Consider the following 20,049-nt stretch of genomic DNA (forward strand, 5'->3'; position numbering starts at 1 on the left):
GCATTAAGTTTACTCATCCAGTCCTGTTTACTGCAAGCATTGGGAACTTTTGGCAGGAAAGGTTCCACACAACAATTTGTCTTATTGATGTTGAATTACTGTACGTCCACTGCATTGTATGTTGCCACACACAGGTTGTAATCCGGGTATTTTTCCCTGATAACTAGATGTGACTAACATGCTGAGTTCACTCCCGCGGTGCAGCGTTCGGGCCGTGCGTTCCCGGCAGCTTGCGTTGCGAGTGTGATGCGAGTTCATCGCATCACACTCGCTAGTGTGGAAGGGGCCTTACAGGTCAGCATAATGCGGTTAGGGCAGGTGGATAGAGTGGAGTCATTGCACTCCCTCTACCCTGTGTTTTTTTGTGTCATTTTTAATTGATTTTAATATATGTGGAGTCGTGTATTTCATCAATTATCTCAATAAAGATTATTTAGCTTTACGCTTTGGTCCTTAGTAGCACACTTCTTTTTCTTTGAGTTTCTATATTGCTTTATTGGTGTGGACCTACTGGCACCCTAGCTGTGCACACCCCACCTGTGTTTTGTGTGTTGTCTTTAAAGGGAACCTGTCACCATGTTTTTCACAAATACAGCTAGTGGCAGGTTCCTTTAGTAAGGGCAGGAGCCCTTATAACCATCTGACACCCTTATTTTAGCTAAAAACAGTTATAATCTTGCCTGGTATCTATGCATCTTTGGAGCAAGGGTAACATCACAGTTCCTTAAGCTACTTAATATTAGCAAACTATACCCCATGTACATATCTGACCACATAAAACAATCACAGCAGCCTGCATGGACTTCTACACCTCTCCATGCAGACTGCTGTGATTTCATGTGATACAATATGCTGTTATTTCAGGAGATATATGCTTGGTGTACAGTTTTCTAATGCTAAAAGACCTGCGATTATGTCACCCTGGTCACATGACATTACAGCTGCATACAGAGGTAGGATGGAAAGGAGCTGCTGTATTAAGCCCGAGGAGGCCACGCCCAAAACTATAAAGTTGAATATATACGTGAATCTCAGGGGAACCATATTTAGCTAAAATAAAGGTGTCAGTTACCAGGGCTCAATGGGAACCTGTCTTTACCTGTGTTTGTGAAAAAAGTGGTGACGTGTTCCCTTTAAGATCAAAAATTTTTTTTTTTTTAAATTTAATTTTCTGACACATTCCCTTTAAAAGCACCACTGGTCGCAAAAAGAATAGAAAAAAAAACTTCAAGACAAACACGGTAACATTGCATATATATATGTATTTGTGTACAATTCTGCAATTATCATATTTTTAAAAAAAATTAAAACATTTTTTGTCCATTGTGCAGAACAGTGACATGCCATGAATCTAAACGGTACCTTAAATTTTACACAAAATTGCCAACACATGCCACTAAGAAACACCCGCAACTAGTATATTTAAAAAAAAATTTTTTTTAGAAACTGGAGAAATGAGCACATAAAAGTTTTCCCTTAATAAAATACTGTTTTGTAAAAGACCTGATGGAAAATTACAGGGCTTAAAAAAAAACATGGGGAACACAATCAATAAAAGTGTTTTTTGAAAACATAATCCATAAGGAAAGTGTCAGAATGAATACATCAGAAAACCTTTAAGACGACATTTAGGGATTGCCCATTGTATAGCAGATCATCTCGAGGAGGTGACAGTATAGGGGCATTTCTTGAAGACCGATAAAAATTAGGGCGATTTTGGAACAAGTACACAGTAAATGTGAACTTGCTTCAAATACATTCTTAAGTCAAAAATTTTGAAAAAAGTTAACCAAAATGCAGAAATAATAGTACAGCATCGTATGCAGATGATACATCCACACTGTGCGATGTCCACCGGTGACAGGCAAAGTAATAAGGGTGCAGTGCTGTGCAGATGAGCTGCGTACAATAAAGGCACGTACAGCCTCAACATGGCTGAAAACAGCAGACAGTACTATTCTTCCAACAACGTGAGAAAACAGCAAATTATTATTAAAAAGCAATCAGTCATGTTGTTTTGATCATTATTAACTACAGGAAGTGCAGGTATAGGCCCTGGAGACCTGTGTAACCATACCTTTGTGTGTAGTAAGGAGCAGAAGAACTCTGAAAAGTGAAATTTTAATCCAGGTTTGCTGCTCCTGTAAGTCTTCTAGGCGGGTCTTTCATCCTGAAGAGCTTTCTGCTCTTCGCGTTGAACTGTCACACAGCACCTCCCCTCTGCTCTGATTGACTGCTGGAATTATCCAAGCAAAGTCCTGAATCACCTCCTACTCTTAGAAGGGAGGGGCTGTGGAGAAGCACCATGCAGAGGGAAGGAGAAAGCTCTTCAGGCCAAAGGACCCACCCGAATCCATAGCAAGAACTGCATTATAACTTCAGTTTTCAGAGCCCTGTCACTACTAACAACATACAAAAAGGTTTGGTTACACAGATCTCCAGGGACATCTTGCAGCTTTATATGCTCCAAATTCTCTTTAGAGTTTTTTTTCCCCAAAATGTAAACTTTAAACTTCATCCATAATGTATGATCTCTGGGTCACTGTGCCCTCCCTCAGTGAGGAAGGCAACTGAGCATATGCATCATTGATCAATCTCTCTCTATCAGGCTGAAGAAGAGGAGCCAAATACATTCAACTCAGAAATGAATGGAGTGGCAGCACACATGTAAATTGTGGGATATGGGAGCCCTGGTCTAATCAATAGGGGGCTCCCAGTAGTCAGAAGCCCACCAATAATTTATCCTCTAACTTGTTAATAGACGGTAAAATTTAAATGTTAGGGAAAAAAAACCCCTCTTAATTGTAACTAAAGCAACACAATTCTAAGTCCCTGATGTATGCAGGAATTCTGAGAACACAACAATAATTGTTCAGTTTACATTTTAAAAAAAAATAAATTCCAGTGCAGGTTCCTAAAGAAAAACAAAAAAAGGCTCAATAAAACAGAGATGCACCTTATTGTAGCTTGAAAAATCAGTTTCAGTTAAGATTTGGCTAAACACAGTGAATCAATGTAGAGTGGTCATCAATGCTGGGATAGCCAAAACATAAACACTGACGGGGGAGGAGAAAAAAAAAAAAAAAAAAAAAAAAAGATTAAAATTGCAGACAGCAGCTCATGCCGTTTGTACACAGCAATGTTAAGGCGGTAATACAAATGATGGAAATCCGAAAGTCAAGTTTATTCTGTGGCTTTAGGGACATTGAAATTCACTGCCAGTTTGCGTGGTTTCCTCTTGCTCGCTGAGCCTGTGTTTGGTTTGGACCTCGGGGTCCCAGAGGCAGGCATCGCTAATTTTTCCACCACCGAGTGCTGAGTGGCTTGTGGAGAAGACGCACTGACAGAGGAACTTAGATCTGAGGGAGGATGACAGGCAACATCAGGAACCAGTCTCTGTTCACTACCAGATGATGTGCTCGAGCTCTCCACGCTCTTAATAATAGCAGCTCTTTGCTTTGTTACCTAAAAATAAAGATATGGAATAAATACATTTGAAAGGGAAAAATTCTCATCACAAGAGGTACACTAAACTTTCTACCATAAATCTCCTTTGCCTTGGCTGCCCTGACCCCAGCTTGTCTTCTTTCTGATTGCTGACTGCCCTGACCTGACCTTGGCCCTTTTGTGATTATACTCTGCCTGACCCTTTGCACTGGTGTTCTCCAAAATGATGGGGGACAGCTGTGACCTACATACTGCAAGATTACTTGGAGAGGTAGAGGACGTGTGTCCTCCTTGCAGCGAAGTCCAGATACTCACAAGATCTTTAAAAGGCGAATACAGACGTGGATTCAATGGAAAACAACCATTTAACTCTGGGCTAATCTAATGGGTAAGTGACACAGTGGCTTAAAGCTAAAATGAACCACTTACCTGTAGTGGTATGAATTGGTTGTGGCTTCCAGCATTTGGCAAATGCCCAGGGTAAGGTCCTTGGTAAAAGTTTTTATTGTGAAGTTGTACTGGAGGTCTCCAGGGGACGCCACCGAACATATGAGGTGCTGAAGGCAGAATATTAGCTACACACAGACAAAAAAAATTGTGTAATGAGAATTTCAAATGGTTTAACTTTCTTACTATATAGATACTGACACACACGTGTCACTGCTCATATCACAGGAGGGGAGTACAAATTGTATATAGTATCATTACACAGCACTAAATTAAAGGGGTCACATACTTAAGTTCTGTGAGATCTCACAATTTCCCCACAACAGACTTACGATCTAATACGTATGAGGGTGGCCAGGGTTAGCTGAGCATGCATGTGTATGGAGGAGTAGGGTAGGATAGCTGCATTACAAGGTGTATGGTCATCTTTACAGCTCACCTCTCTCAGCTACAATTAAACAGAGCTGACCATCACATGGGGCGGAAATCAATCGCAGGACAGATTTCTTTTCTTATAAAGCTCTTCAAGGACATTTACCACCAGGATAAAGGACTGTAAACCAAGCACACTTACATGCTGGTGTGTGCCCCCTGTGGCACGATCTGCTCTTGTTTACACTTCCTATTCCCTTGCTTTTAAGGAAAAGTTATGAGCTTGAGGGCTCCAGGGGCCATTAACTTCTATGGAGCCCCTGTGGATCATTTGCATAATTTTAAAAGCCTATTATAGTAAAAAACCAAGGCATGAGAATCTAAAAAGAAGAGCGGATCCTGCCAGAGGGGGGCACACATCTGTATTTCAGTGTGCTTGGCTTACAATCCTTCAACCTGGCGATAGATGTCCTTTAGAAATCTGTGCTGTGCTTAATAATTAGGGCCAACTTTTAGATTTTCCTGTTGGATAGTTCACTTGAATGTGACTTACGTGTTGGCTGGGGAAACACTGCTGGCAGCGGCCCTGCAGGAATATTTGCTCCAAGAGGTTGATAATTTGGAAAGAGAGGAGGTGGCAAAGGAAAGTTTGCGCCAAGCGAGCCCTAAATAAGAGATCAGATAAGATTGATGATTGATTGATTGATTCATTAGCAGTAAAATTTGATTGCTTATGTCTGGTTACTTGTCAGCACAAAAACCTGAAAGAACAAACAGACTAGAAATCAGCAAAACTTCTAAAATCACTTCACAAATCTCTAATCTCCTCCCTACCAGACATTGGATCAAGGTTTCTCTTCTATAGACTTATTTCACATCGCAATTACGAACAAGAATGGATAATTATTAAAATGTATAATCAATAATGATAGAAATTACTCAAGTATAAATCTGCTTTATATGCACTCATTCCACGTGTCGGTTAAGATTTAAATCTTCATTTACCAGTCTCTGCAGCGCATAAAAAGCAGCTTTTTCTTTTGCTTCATGTTCAGCATGACATTGGGGTCCATGTAGGACCAAGCCATTTGACAGCTTCACCTGACAGACTGTCAGTGCCTGAAAACAAAAGAAGAGAACAGGAAACACATTCCCAGTTATATCAAAAGAATAGAAGAAATCTATGGGTTTAGACGAAAACCCAATAACAAAAGAATATATTGGGGTTATAGCTGCAATAATCTAGAAAGGAATGTAACTAAGGATGAGTAATCGTATTTATTTAATGATACGTGCCTTCTCTCCTCCAAAAACCCACAATTTGAATGACGGTAAAATAATCTGTTTTGGCAATGCAATGCTTTATAGGGCTTGTCCCAGAGCTGTAAAAAAAGTGTCTTGACTTACTACCAAAAACATTGTCACAGCTGAAAATGGTTTGTACTGGTCCTGCAGCTCAGCTGTATAGAGATGAATGGAGCTCGTCTGCACTACCCATGGTCAGTGTGATCTGTTTTTAGAAGAAAGCAGTCATGTTTTTCAGCCTGTGGACAACCTCCTTATAGGGGGACGTGTCACCTTTTCTGACATGTCAATTTTAGTAAATGTCAACTGAAAATAATATTTTCCCATGACTCCCTGATCTGCTGTTCCTTCATTATTCCTCCTGAAATGACACATGAGTGTTACCATCTCCCTTGTCTTTCCCTATTAAATAATGGCACAATCAGATCCGATTGTACCAGAAACTGATGACGAAATCCAAACTCTCAACTAGTAGCATCTATTTGTTAGTAGTTTCATGTATGTTTAGGAGGAATAACAGAGGAATGCAGAGTTATGACAAAACATGCTGTAGATGGATGTGAATACTGAACTTGTATTTATCATAAACAGCAGGGCTCTCTTGATCTACCGGCCACAGAGCGGAGCAGGAATCTAATGCACAATCCAGTCTGATCTATCAACAGGCCAAGTATTACAGCAGAAACTATACCTGTGGTGTACGAAGGAGTGAAAACTCTGGTTGGTGCATCCCCAGAATAGAACAGATGCGGCAAAGCTCAGCCACTGCAGGGGCCAAAGGTGGGGCTAATGGCTGAGCAAGAAGAGGGGGACGCAACAATTCAGGATTTGGGGCACTGAACGGTGGTCCAACTCCATGTGGTCTATTCATATGAGCAGCTATGGAAGGAGAAATAGAAGAATATCACTACAATATACTGTAACTGTTCTGCAAAAAAAAGAACTGGAAACTAATAACACTAAAAGGAAACACAGAAATAGGGACACACAAAGCTCAGCTGCCCGCCCGCGCAAGCGCTCTGCTACAAGCGCCCGAACGCCCGCCCGCGCAAGCGCTCTGCTACAAGCGCCCGCCCGCGCAAGCGCTCTGCTACAAGCGCCCGCCCGCGCAAGCGCTCTGCTACAAGCGCCCGCCCGCGCAAGCGCTCTGCTACAAGCGCCCGCCCGCGCAAGCGCTCTGCTACAAGCGCCCGCCCGCGCAAGCGCTCTGCTACAAGCGCCCGCCCGCGCAAGCGCTCTGCTACAAGCGCCCGCCCGCGCAAGCGCTCTGCTACAAGCGCCCCCGCGCAAGCGCTCTGCTACAAGCGCCCCCCCGCCCAAGCGCTCTGCTACAAGCGCCCCCCCGCCCAAGCGCTCTGCTACAAGCGCCCCCCCGCCCAAGCGCTCTGCTACAAGCGCCCGCCCGCCCAAGCGCTCTGCTACAAGCGCCCGCCCGCCCAAGCGCTCTGCTACAAGCGCCCGCCCGCCCAAGCGCTCTGCTACAAGCGCCCGCCCAAGCGCTCTGCTACAAGCACCCGAACGCCCGCGCAAGCGCTCTGCTACAAGCGCCCGCTCACCCACGCAAGCCCTGCTACAACCGGCCGCTAGTGGCGGGAGGACATACCTATTTGCTTGGCTTGTTTACGCTGGTCAGCAGGATCTTTTCTGACTTGTTTCTGCTTGTCTGGACCGTCCGAGCTATCAATCTTTAAGATCTCTTTTAACATCTGCGTCCCTTTCTAAAATGGAATATGAAAAACATTTATGACATAAGTTTGCTTTTCTGTTTAGAGGGAGTTTTCAGGACTAAAACATAGAACGTCTATGAATGGATAACCAGCAACACAATGCAAGACTTTAGTAATGAATGGCATGCAGTATCAGACACAATATAAACAAAGAAAGGGGCGTTCATAAAACCGACCTATCGACATAGCAAGCAACCCTTCCCCACACCACGCAATTTACAGCGTAACTATGCTGTGGTACTGCAGCCAAGTTCCTACTAAGGGGAATAGATAGAAGACGTACTACATTAAGCTTGGGTAACTACTACAAAGAGAATTAGGCCGTCTGTTCTAAAATCTGGCAGAAGCCCAAGAAAAGAAAAAAAAAAAAAAAACAACAACTCATGAACCAGGGTGCCAGATGTTTAGTCTGGAATAACCCTTTAATTTGTGTGATTGGCAGAGGTCCCAGCAGAGAGGCCATGATTGGTTAAGCTAGTGATGCCCAACAATAGGCCATCATTGTTCAGGTCACTATACCCTGCCTTACCAAAATTCTTTCCCACATACACTTACCATAGCAAATGACTGTGGAGATAAATGTTCTTCAGTGGTGGGCTGTGCCTCCATGATGGGTAGAGGGGGTGCTTGTCCCTCTCCTGCAATCTTCAATGATGCAAACAGATTCTCAAATTCCCTATTTGACTGCAAACAGGATAATATGACGTGTTACACTGGCTGCAATGGCTTACTGCTCAAGAACAATTCAGAAATGTACAGGAGGCTCTTCCTCTTCAATTTGTATTCAATAGTACCTTTCCTTCTGCGGGGCTGGCATTATCCTGCACTTTGTCGGTCTGATCGCCTCTCTTCAAAAGCTTAAAGTGCGCTTCAGGCTCCGAGACATTCTATGTATTACAAACAAGAGTGTAAAGATATGAGCAACTTGTCTATAGAGGTAGATCAATGTGTATCACTACGCAAAGACGTATGTATTACCACTTATTACTACTCCAGACGCATGGAAGAAAGATTTTTTTTTTAGAAAGCACAGATAAAAGGCGGACATCAAACCCACTTGTAAATGAAAAACATCCTTCGTATAACAGGTAATGGTGAGCAAATGTATAACTATTTAAATTACACAAATACGATTTCTAGGGTAAGAAATAGGAAAATGATACCTCCATAGCAAGCTCCTTATACATCAGCAGAATTTCAGGAAGCCCAATGACATAGCATGGGATGATTGGCTGAATATGCCCTTTAGAACAGATTTATTGGTTCAGCGATTATCCTAGGCTCCCCAAAAGTAAGGCATTGATGTAGTGGGATCTGCCTTAAAGGAGTGCTTTCCACCAAAAACAGCGTCACACCTGACCACAGCATGTGCCGGTATTGCAGCTGAGCTGTATGGAAATTAATGGAGCTTAGTTGCAATACAATGGACTACCCATGGTCAGCCATGTTTTTCAACGATCAGACAACCCCTTTAAAGCAGCACTGGAGGCATATTTTTCCTTTTTCCAGGAAAAACTATTTGCATATTTCTTACCCAGAATCCTCAGGGGACCATGGTTAGTCTTTACAAAGACGCTATCCCAGGGTATTTAGAAACTCAGCCGGTTTCTCTGTGCTGAGTGATGTTAACTAAAATAATTCAGCAGATCTGAGACACCATGAAGCAGTGCCTTTACACTGCCTTCAATGCTTCCAGGTCCCTCAGACAAGCAGAATCTTAACCTCAACCTTAAACAGGGTTAGATTTGGACAAGCTTGTGGGTAGATCTGTGAGGATATGTGTCTGGAAGTAATCTTTGCTGCTTTTATCGTCAATCCCAAATTATCTAAAGCTTCTGGCACCAGTATGTAATGACACTTGAAGTGGTATTCAGGTACAGTGGTGGCCAAAAGTATTGGCACCCCAGCAATTCCGTCAGATAAAACTCAGTTTTTTTCCAAAAAAATTATTGCAATCAGAAATTCTTTGGTATTATTTTTATTTAATTTGTCTTCAATGGAAAACCACAAAAAGAATTGTCAAAAAGCCAAATTGGATATAATTCCACATCAAACATAAAAAGGAGGTGGACAAAAGTATTGGCACTGTTTGAAAAAATCATGTGATGCTTTTCTAATTTGTGTAATTAACAGCACCTGTAACTTACCTGCAGCACCTAACAGGTGGTGGCAACAACTAAATCACACGTGCAGCCAGTAGAAATGGATTCATGTTGACTCAACCTCTGTCCTGTGTCCTTGTGTGTCCCACATTGGGCATGGGGAAAAGAAAGAAGACCAAAGAACTGTCTGAGGACTTGAGAATCAAAATTGTGAGGAAGTCTGAGCAATCTCAAGGCTACAAGTCCATCTCCAAAGACCTGAATGTTCCTGTGTCTACCGTGCACAGTGTCATCAAGAAGTGTAAAGCCCCTGGCACTGTGGTGAACCTCCCTAGATGAAGAAGTGTAAAGCCCCTGGCACTGTGGTTAACCTCCCTAGATGAAGAAGTGTAAAGCCCCTGGCACTGTGGCTCCTCCCTAGATGTGGACGGAAAAGAAAAATTGACGAGAGATTTCAACGCAAGATTGTGCAGATGGTGGATAAAGAACCTCGACTAACATCCAAACAAGTTCAAGCTGCCCTGCAGTCCGAGGGTACAACCCATACTATCTGTCAGTGCCTGAATGAAAAGGGACTATGGTAGGATACCCAGGAAGACCTCACTTCTTACACAGAAACATAAAATAGTCAGGCTGGAGTTCGCCAAAACTTACCTGAGAAAGCCTAAAACGTTTTAGGAGAATGTTCTCTGGTCAGAAAAGAGGCCTTCAGAGAAAAGAACACTGTCCCTACAGTCAAACATGGCGTAGCTTACCTGATGTTTTGGGGTTGCTTTGCTGCCTCTGGACAGCCTGACCGTGTGCATGGCATTATGAAGTCTGAAGACTACCAACAAATTTTGAAGCATAATGTAGGGCCCAGTGTGAGAAAGCTGGGTCTCCCTCAGAGGTCATGGGTGAGAGAAAGCACTGGAGACTTGTAAAGTGGCAGCAATGAGTCCAGACCCGAATCCCATAGGACACCTGTGGGGAGATCTCACAATGGCAGCTTGGAGAAGGCGCCTTCAAATCTCAGGGACCTGGAGCAGTTTGCCAAAAAAGAATGGTCTAAAATTCCAGCAGAGAATTGTAAGAAACTCATTGATGGTTACCGGAAGCGCTTCTTCGCTGTTATTTTGTCTAAAGGTTGTGCTACCAACTATTAGGCTGAGGGTGCCAATACTTTTGTCCGGCCCATTTTTGGAGTTTTGTGTAAAATGACCAATGATTTGACTTTTTTCATTCTCTTTTGTGTTTTTTCATTGCAAGCTAAATAAATGAAGATATTAATACCAAAGAATTTGTGATTGCAATCATTTTCTGGAAGGAAACGAGTATTATATGACAGAATTGCAGGGGTGCTAATACTTTTATCCACCACTGTATTTATTTTCGTTTACTGATGGTCTTTCAATTGTGCCTTTGATCAATGAGCTCACCTTTTCTTTTACATCCAGCTGCCGGTTTTCCTGCTTCTGAAATTCAAATCCTTGCTTTCCTACAAAACATACAAAATCATTCCTTTATGGAATTACTTATTTAACACCTTCACATATAGGCACATTCAGTGAATGTATTAGGGTATGTATGATGGGAGCTACTGTACATCAGCGCTGTGCTAAAAGAAAACTAAACATAGATTTTCGATCCTCACTTCACTTGGGAATGCAGGATAGAAAGTGTATAGGCCGATTCCAGCGAATCTCTCATGAAGCAAGTTAGGCCCTACCCACAGGATAGGGCCTAACTTGCTGATCCTTGGGGGCCTCAGTGATGGGACCCCCAAGGATCACAACCACTGGGGTCACATGTAACCTCACGCACCCAGAGATGAGCGGAGCAGATGGTCGCTCATGCACGGGCTGCCCCATTCATCTCTATGGGTCCTAACGTGCTTTGTGGGATAACCCCTTTAAGCCAAGTCAGCAGGTTCTCTCTATTTTAAAGATTCTACACACACAGATGTTTTTACATGATCTGTGCAGTCCCCCTGCTGGTAATTGGAGGTGATGCAATTACCTACATGTTCATTTACCTATTTTTATTGGTTCTTGTTTTTTTCGATGGCACTTTGAGGTGTTCTCCATGTTGGCTGATTTATGGTACTGGTGCATATTTTGGCCAGGCTTCTTTTCCTGAGGTAGACTCTAGAAAACACATAATCAATAATCTACAGCAGAAAAGACAAGTCACGTACACGGGTAATTCCCTACTCCATACCTTGTCATGCATTTTATGCGGTGACTTTCCAGAGTCTTGCAAGGATTGCCACACATTGCTGAATTCATCGTCTTGTTTATGCTGTGAAAGAAAAATATGGAAAATGTTGAGATGTTCTGTGCAGGTGTAATAGATCCAGACCCTTACTTATCCTACCACCTATCAGAACGGCACGTGATAATATCTCACCCAATGGGAGAGAGTTATCATCAATTTTCCGAGGTAAAACTGGTCTAGTTGCCTATGGAAACCAATCAGAGCTCAGCTTTAATTTTGTAAACAGCTGTGGGAAAATGAAAGCTGAGGTCTGATTGGTTGATATTGGGCAACTAGAACAGGTCTGATTTAAAAGACTTATGATAAATCTCCCCCAATGATTCTAATGACAAAATCATCTCTTCAACATCTGTGAAATCACCATAGTTCTCAGACAGGACTAAACTAAAGACAAGTGAAAAAGGAACTTGCCTTCTGTTTCTGGATTCCAGGCGATGAGATCCCAGCTTTCTGTGGAGAGTTTACATTTCCCTGAAATTGCTGCTTTTCATTTGGTTGCTTTAAACATAAAAATAACAAACGCACAATAAAGCGGAGCAACTAATGAGTGTTTGAAGAGGTTTACATGCGCTTAACTATTGAGGGTCCATCCTTAAGACAAGCAATAGAATGGGTTCTTTAAGAGTGAAAATGTCCTATTCCTTAGAATATTATAAATATCTGGTGGTCCGACAACCTGGTCACGCTTGTTCAGCTAATCAGTAGAGTTTAGACAGCCATAAGCATATTGCCCTCTTGCTACAGTGTCAATTTATGATCACATATACCATGCACCCCTTGGTGTTAACTCCCTATTAAAATATCCACGGTATTTCGATGCTGGTGAGAAGTTACTACTACAGTAGGCATCCTTCCAGTGCCATGTACAAGGGATCCTGAGCTACTGAGCAAGTGTGACCACCACATATTTAGTAGACATCCGGCAAGTGGATCAAGATAACACCAGGGGGTGCCATAACAAGTATGTAAGGGCAATATTTAGATACTGGAGAAATGGTTCTGTTCTGGATGAAAAATCTTATAAAAAGTAGTAACTAATTGTTACACAGTTCTACAAAGCATGTAAACCACTAATGAACCATTAAATCCCAGTTGGTAAAAGTGAGAAAAAGTCTAACCTTCATAGGGACAAAGAGTGAGCGAGGCGAATGGTTGAGGGCACCCATGTGTCCTTTCTGTGATCCTCCTGCGGATAATTCAGAGGGGTGAGACCCATGGTGATTGATGGCTTGTTGCGGTTTAACTACAGCTGTCAACTTTTGCATACCATTTTCTGTACGAATACCATGAGAAAGGTTGATTAAGGCACTTGTCGGCACACGGTAGCCTCGTGACTGCGAACATCTAGAAGAGCAGATGTAAAAAAAAAAAATATTTTTTTTTGGAGTAATTTCCTAACAGATTTAGTAGGACAAATGTTTTCATGTCAGTACCTTATAGTTAGGCCACCAGGGAACTCTTCATCAAATAAGACTTCGAGCAAGACATCTGCATCTCTCTCCGCTGAAGGGACATGAACAGTGTAACATTATGTAATCTTATGCCAAAATCGATGTGTGCAGTTCCAAAGCAAGCTGTGCCAACTTAATGCAAATAAGGTTTGTTAGATTGGATTCCCGTTTTAGAATTCATAGAAACAAAGCAAAAAAGCAAACATGATATACTAAATAGAGGGTGTAATTGTCAGGTTTGAAAAGATTTTCCATTACCTCCTTTAATCCCAATTACTGTTCCTCGGAGGCCCAATGGAACAGAAAAGCTCTCCCGCACATTGACAACACGGTCAAACAGCCGGAACTCTGCGTCTCTGTCTGGAACAACTCCAAACTGCTGCTCAAGAGGCTGAGAGGGAAGGAAAGATAGCGTTACATATGGTCTGCTAGGAATCATTAGATTCCAGGAATGCTGAATATAATAGAAATAAGTGGGGTATGTATCATGGCATACAAGCACATTTATAGCTCCTTTATGTGGGTCTTTATTGCAAATGGAATAGAAACAGTTCCTCCTTTGCCCATGGGCTACTTATCGCATCAGAAGTGCATAGCGCTCTTCAGCAATGCCAGATCTCCGTGACTTGTACAAATTTCAGGCACACAAAAAAAAAAAAAAAAAAAGCCTGATAACTTAATTACTTGACTCTGTATACACATAACAGTGCTGTCCACAGTTGGGAATCTTTTCCCAGGGATACGTACAGGACAGGTTCCTTAGGTTTGTACTTAAGTGGAATTTGTATGCAAGTCGGAACGGTATATTTTAGAATTGTAAATCCATACAAAAATTTTTTTGTCCCATTGACAATTGGATTTTCTACATTTTTGCTGTAATGGGACCAAGGATTATTATCAATAAAGCTTCATTACAGACACCTTACAGCAGATTGTAGTCTGGGATTAAAGGAAAGAACCCAGAGAGCTTTACCAGAGAGGCCCGTCTGTAACTAGGGGTCGTCTGTAAGTCAGGTGTCCTTAAGTAGGGGACGACCTGTACTGGTTTTGTTTTGTCATGTCATTAGGCTTCCAGAAAGTGATGCTTGATGTTAAAGAGGACCTGTCACCCATAAATTCGGAACTAGGAGCTGCTTACTAAAGTGCTAAAGCAAACGCAGCATTGTTACAATGATCGCATTATCGGAAACCTCTGTTAACGCCATTTAACACCGCCGCAGAGTACAATAGAAACGCCGGACCACTCCGAAAGATCTCCATAGCTTGGTGGTGACTGCGTGATGCGGCAGTCACCACCCCTAAACAAGCCCACAATCCCGCCCACTCATGAATACGCTGGACCGCTTTGAGAGCGGTCCGGTGTTTCTGTTGTACTGCGGTGTTAGATTGCGTTATTGGGTGCAAGAGCTTGAGAACCTGTGCAATATACATTTACTAGTCATATTAAGTCCAAGGTCACGTGTCACTCATTTGCAATAGAAAATGGTTTCAGCAGAGTAGGAATCTATATAACCAGTGATCAATCATTTATTTCAGCAAAAGTTTAGATATAAAATGGAGAAATAATGCAAAACTTACCCGAAACAGCAAATGTGGTTTTACAGTCACGCGGACCTTCTGTTTGCTCTTCTTGGTCTGTATAAAGAGACTCTATAAGCAGTTTGCTTTTACAAGGAGTAATATAGACTCAGTAAAACATCAGACTGTAGAAAGGGATAACAAGTATAATAAAGTGAAGAGATTTGAGGGACATAATCCTTCATGTGTCTGATCCTCACCTTACACTTTGCCACCTCCTCTTCAATTTTTTCAACAATAGCAGAATCCAAGATCTGCAAGTCACACGATGAGCGGGACAACAAGCTGACAGGATGAGCTTTCAGCCAGGAAACGATCTCTTGTACTTTCTCGGCACTGCATACAAGGAGAATGTATATATCACAACAGCATTGAGAAAACCAGTGTCACGTCAGATATACAGGGCTATGAGGGCTTACCCGTTCTCATCTTCCCCTGGCCAGATGTCATCTTCATAGAACACATCATCTTGGCTGTTCTTAGATATATATGTAAAAAGCTCAGGATACCTGCATCACAAAAGATCCGTGTATTTTAGATGGGTATAGAGAATCAGATATGCATTCTATGTAAATAGCTGAAAATGTAAACATTATCTGTTTATCACCAAATGTGAATCTAGGCAGAATGTCAGTGCGCTTATTTAATCACTGCTGAATAGACCTGGGTTACTGTCCAGCCAGGAGACTGCTAGAGCCATCACTAGGAGCAGAGGGGATGGGCTGTGGAATTGTGTAGTGTAGAGAGCAGATAGCTCTTCAGGGTGAAGCTCTCCTCCACTACCAAATGCAGAGCTGCACCCTTAGATTAAGTTAGTAGGACTATGAAAAATTCGGAACACCGGTAATTACTCACCGGTAATTGTGTTTCCTTGAAACACGACAGCACCCAACCAGCGAGAGGGATCCGCCCCCAGGGACAGGAAACCCAGACTTCAAATTCTGCGGTACGCCCCATCTCCTTCAGTGGATTACAGAGACTGTATGGGACTTAATGTTCTTGATTAATTCTGACCACCGTGTCATTCAGTATCACTTCCAATGAGAGAATCTCACACCTCTGTGACACACACATAACACTGAACACCCAAGTGAGAAAAAGAATTTACAAGGGAGGGAATAACCAGGGTGCTGTCGTGGTTCAAGGAAACACAATTACCGGTGAGTAATTACCGGTTTCCCCCTCTCACCACGACAGCACCCAACCAGAGAGAATAACATAGATGAAATCCTTAGGGAGGGATAACTGAAGAAAGAACCCTTCGCCCAAAGGAAAGTTCCTGTGCACCTGCTACATTTAGCCTATAGTGCCTATAGAAAGTATGTGGAGAAGACCAGGTGGCAGCCTGACAAATCTGATTAACCGACACCTCTCTAAATTCTGCCCATGAGGAAGAAACTGCTCTAGTGGAATGGGCTTTTAGACCTTCTGGTATCGGCTGACCGGCTGCTAAATAAGCGGAGCTAATGGCTTGCCTAATCCATCTAGCTATAACTACCGCTGAGGCCTTCTGCCCCCTATTCTTGCCACCAAAAAGAACAAAAAGACTATCAGATTTTCTCCAATCTCTAGTCCTATCCAAATAAAGCTCAATGGCCCTCTTAACATCCAACTTGTTAAACTCTCTCTCCCTATCCGTAGAAGGGTTACTACAGAAGGATGGGAGCCTGATCTCCTGGGATCTATGGAATCTAGAGACTACCTTTGGTAAAAAGGCCGGGTCTGTCATCAGAACTACTCTATCATCCAAGATCTTGAGAAAAGGCGCTCTACATGACAGAGACGATATCTCTCCAACCCTACGGGCTGAAGTGATAGCTACCAAAAATACAACTTTAATGGTCAGCCATTTTAGTGAACAAGACTCCAGGGGCTCAAAAGGATCTCTTATCAGATAATTTAATACCAGAGTGAGGTCCCAGGGGGGCACCGTACATCTCCTAAAGGGGGTCATACGAGATGCCGCTTTTATGAACCGAGATATCCAGGGATGAGAGGCTAAAGGAGACTCAAACAGGGAGCTAAGGGCAGAGATCTGAACTTTAAGGGTGGCAGGTTTTAGGCCCTTATCTAATCCTGCTTGCAGGAAATCTAATATCTTAGCTATATTTGGATGAGCTAAGTCTATTTTATCTGGGGAACAAAAATCTGAGAATACTCTCCAGACCCTGAAATAGATTTTAGAGGTAACTACTTTTCTACTCTTCTGCAGGGTTGTAATTACCTTGTCCGAGAGGCCTTTTTCCCTCAAGATGCGCCTCTCAAATTCCAGGCCGTCAGATGGAGGTTCGTAATCTGCGGGTGGAATACTGGGCCCTGGGAGAGGAGATCGTGACTCTCTGGGAGGATCCAAGGGTCTGATATCGATAGCTCTCTCAATACTGAGAACCATGCCCTCCTGGGCCAGAAGGGGGCTATAAGAATAACTCTGGCTTGGTCTTGCCGTATCTTCTTCAGAACCCTTGGAAGAATAGACAGGGGTGGAAATGCATATGCTAGGCTGAAGTTCCACCTGATTGTGAAGGCATCCAGACTTAAAGATCGGTCTCTCGGGTCTAGGGAGCAGAAGAGCCTGACCTGTCTGTTCTTTCTTGTGGCGAATAAATCCACTTCTGGTTGACCCCAAAGCCTGGTTATCTTGGAGAATACCCTCCGATTCAGGGACCACTCTCCTTGACGTAAGAGATGACGGCTTAGGAAGTCTGCCTGCAGGTTGTCCTTGCCCCTTATATGAACCGCCGATATTGATCTTAGATTGGCTTCCGCAAGTTCTAGAATCTGATGCGAGAGGTTCATTAAGGACCCGCTTCGGGTACCTCCCTGGCGATTCACGAACGCCACCGCTGTGACATTGTCCGAGGCAATCTTCAGGTCTGTCCCCCGAATCATCGGCAGAGCTTGTCTGATCGCCTGCAGGATGGCCTCTAGTTCTCTGTGATTTGAGGACTTTTTCCTGGATTCTTCGTTCCATGATCCCTGGAATAAGAGGCCCCTGACCTGGGCTCCCCAACCCGTAGAGCTTGCATCCGTAATCATGGATAGAGGGTTCTCCTCTCTCCAAGGCCGGCCTGCCTGGAGGTTCTCCTCTCTTAGCCACCATCTCAGGGAATCCAGGATCTGTTGAGGAAGTGTAATCCTCTGGTCCAAGGAGGACTGGTCCCCCCTCCAGTTCTCCAACATGAAGAGCTGTAAGGGCCTTGCGTGATACATCGCCCAAGACACCGCTGGGATTGCCGCTGTAAAGAGACCCAGAGTCCTCATAATATCCCTTATGGTAGGGGATGGCTGTCTGTACAGCCTCTCCACCGAGGCTACTATCTTCACCACCTTGTCCTGAGGAAGGAAAGATCTCTGCTGAGTGGAATCTAATGTGATGCCGAGAAATATCTTTGATCTGGCCGGAGTGAGGGAGGACTTCTTCAGATTTACCATCCAGCCCAGGCGATGTAGGATCTTCATCACCACCTTTATTAAGATCTGCAACTCTTCTGCCGAACCTGCTATCAGCAGGAAGTCGTCCAGATATGGCACAAAGGTGCCCTGATATTTCCGTATGTAGGCTCCCACCTCCGATATTAGTTTTGTGAAAACTCTCGGTGCTATCGCCACTCCAAAGGGCAGAGCTCTGAATTGGAAGTGCTCTATCTTGCCGTCCATCCTCACCGCCACTCTCAGGAATCTCTGACTGTCCGGATGAATAGGGACGTGGTAATAAGCATCCGCTAAGTCTATGGAAGCCATAAAACAATCCTGAAAGAGCAGGTTTACGGTTGACCTTATCGATTCCATCTTGAACTTTTCCACTTTTAGATAGCAGTTTAGTGGTTTTAAATTTATAATGGTCCGGAATGTTCCGTCCGGTTTCTTTATAAGGAACAGGGTTGAATAAAATCCTGTCCCTCGATCCTGCAGTGGCACCTGCCGTAGCACCTCCTTTTCCAATAGGGATCTTACTTCGGTCTCTAGAGCCTGTCTTTCTGCTCTTCCGGCCACTGAGGTTATCTTGAAACGCTGTGGGGGAGGGGATAGAAAAGGTAATTTTAGGCCATCTTGTATGATCCCCAAAATCCACTTGCTCCCTGAAATCTTGCTCCACTCCGCCTTGAACAGGGAGAGCCTTCCCCCCACAGGACCCCTGGCGTCATTGCTGACCGGGACGTTTACTGGAATCCTGAGGCCGGGAAAACATGAATCCCTTAGACCTCCTAGAGGGTCGCCACCCCTCCTTCTTGTCTCCGGATCTCTGAGGAGATCTAAATCGCCGTGAGGGGCGAAAAAACTTCCTCTCTTGAGGCCTTGTACTAGGAAAACCTCTCTTCCTGTCAGCTGCCTTTTCCAATATGTTGTCTAGTGCAGACCCAAACAAGAATTCCCCTTCACAGGGAATACTACATAGATGACTTTTAGATGGGAGGTCACCTGTCCAGTTCTTCAGCCATAAGGCCCTTCTGGCAGAATTAGATAAGGCTACCGATCTTGCCGATAACCTTAAGGCGTCCACTGAGGCATCGGCTAAGAAGGCAGAGGCCTTCTGTGCAGTGGTAACCTCCGAGATGAGATGTGACCTGGATGCACCAGCCTTAATCTTCTCCTCCAGCTGAGAAAGCCAAACAAAAAGAGACCTTGAAACGCATGTAGCCGCGACATTGGGTTTGAATGCGCCCGCTGCTGCCTCCCAGGAACGCCTTAAGAAGCCATCTGCCTTCTTATCCATAGGATCTTTAAGCACACCTGAATCCTCAACTGGAAGCGCACTCTTTCTAGACACTTTAGACACGGCAACATCTACTTTTGGCGCCTTGTCCCAAATCTCTGTCTCCTTCTCAGGAAAGGGATATTTCCGCTTCATAGCTCTAGGGATAAAAACCTTTTTGTCTGCCTTGCGCCATTCTGCCTGGATAAGGGAGGAAATATTCTCATGGATAGGAAAAACCTTTCTCTTCTTTTCTCCTAGACCCTGGAACATAACGTCTGTTACAGAGCGTTCTTCTTTTTCATCTTCTAACTCCATAGTTGATCTTACTAATTTTACTAGATGATCAATATCTTCTATAGGAAACAGGGGTCTGCCTGACCTGTCCTCCTCCTCTGACTCAGATGATTCTCCCGAACTAGGGCCAGAATCTTCAAGTTGCCTGGAAGTGCCTGGGGAATTCTCTGACCTGAGGGATCTCCTCATTTCTTGCACAGAACTACGCACTTCCTGCTGGATTAGCATACGCATGGATTCAAACAATGTCGACTGCTCTTGTGCTAACAGGCGCTGAACACACTGGTCACAGTTAGGTTTTAAATAAGAGTCAGGCAGATTATCTCCACAGATTCTACATGCATGATGCTTAGACTTTACAGTGGCTTTCCCCT

At 43.6% G+C, this 20,049-nt stretch overlaps 1 protein-coding gene across 2 annotated transcripts in view; it reads right to left on the reverse strand.

Moving 5' to 3' along the window:
- Window positions 1-1,242: 1,242 nt before the first annotated feature.
- Window positions 1,243-20,049, reverse strand: part of XRN1 (5'-3' exoribonuclease 1) — a 65,500-nt gene continuing 46,693 nt past the window's right edge. Inside the window, exons 26-44 of one of the 2 annotated variants that reach the window (XM_072143067.1) lie at window positions 15,105-15,194; window positions 14,886-15,021; window positions 14,686-14,742; window positions 13,366-13,498; window positions 13,090-13,159; window positions 12,924-13,000; window positions 12,775-12,842; window positions 12,068-12,154; window positions 11,600-11,680; window positions 11,415-11,526; window positions 10,819-10,877; window positions 8,093-8,185; window positions 7,854-7,982; window positions 7,175-7,289; window positions 6,263-6,450; window positions 5,272-5,385; window positions 4,820-4,931; window positions 3,877-4,022; window positions 1,243-3,465 (exon numbers count right to left, since the gene is read on the reverse strand). In XM_072143067.1, the coding sequence (XP_071999168.1) occupies window positions 3,184-3,465; window positions 3,877-4,022; window positions 4,820-4,931; window positions 5,272-5,385; window positions 6,263-6,450; window positions 7,175-7,289; window positions 7,854-7,982; window positions 8,093-8,185; window positions 10,819-10,877; window positions 11,415-11,526; window positions 11,600-11,680; window positions 12,068-12,154; window positions 12,775-12,842; window positions 12,924-13,000; window positions 13,090-13,159; window positions 13,366-13,498; window positions 14,686-14,742; window positions 14,886-15,021; window positions 15,105-15,194 (2,149 nt within the window). In that variant the 3' untranslated portion in view covers window positions 1,243-3,183. Of the gene's footprint in view, window positions 3,466-3,876; window positions 4,023-4,819; window positions 4,932-5,271; window positions 5,386-6,262; window positions 6,451-7,174; window positions 7,290-7,853; window positions 7,983-8,092; window positions 8,186-10,818; window positions 10,878-11,414; window positions 11,527-11,599; window positions 11,681-12,067; window positions 12,155-12,774; window positions 13,001-13,089; window positions 13,160-13,365; window positions 13,499-14,685; window positions 14,743-14,885; window positions 15,022-15,104; window positions 15,195-20,049 lie in introns of both variants that reach the window. The other variant, XM_072143066.1, reaches the window with a different exon arrangement.

The sequence above is a fragment of the Engystomops pustulosus genome, chromosome 3, assembly GCF_040894005.1.
Source record: "Engystomops pustulosus chromosome 3, aEngPut4.maternal, whole genome shotgun sequence".
In the NCBI taxonomy this organism is placed as follows: domain Eukaryota; kingdom Metazoa; phylum Chordata; class Amphibia; order Anura; family Leptodactylidae; genus Engystomops; species Engystomops pustulosus.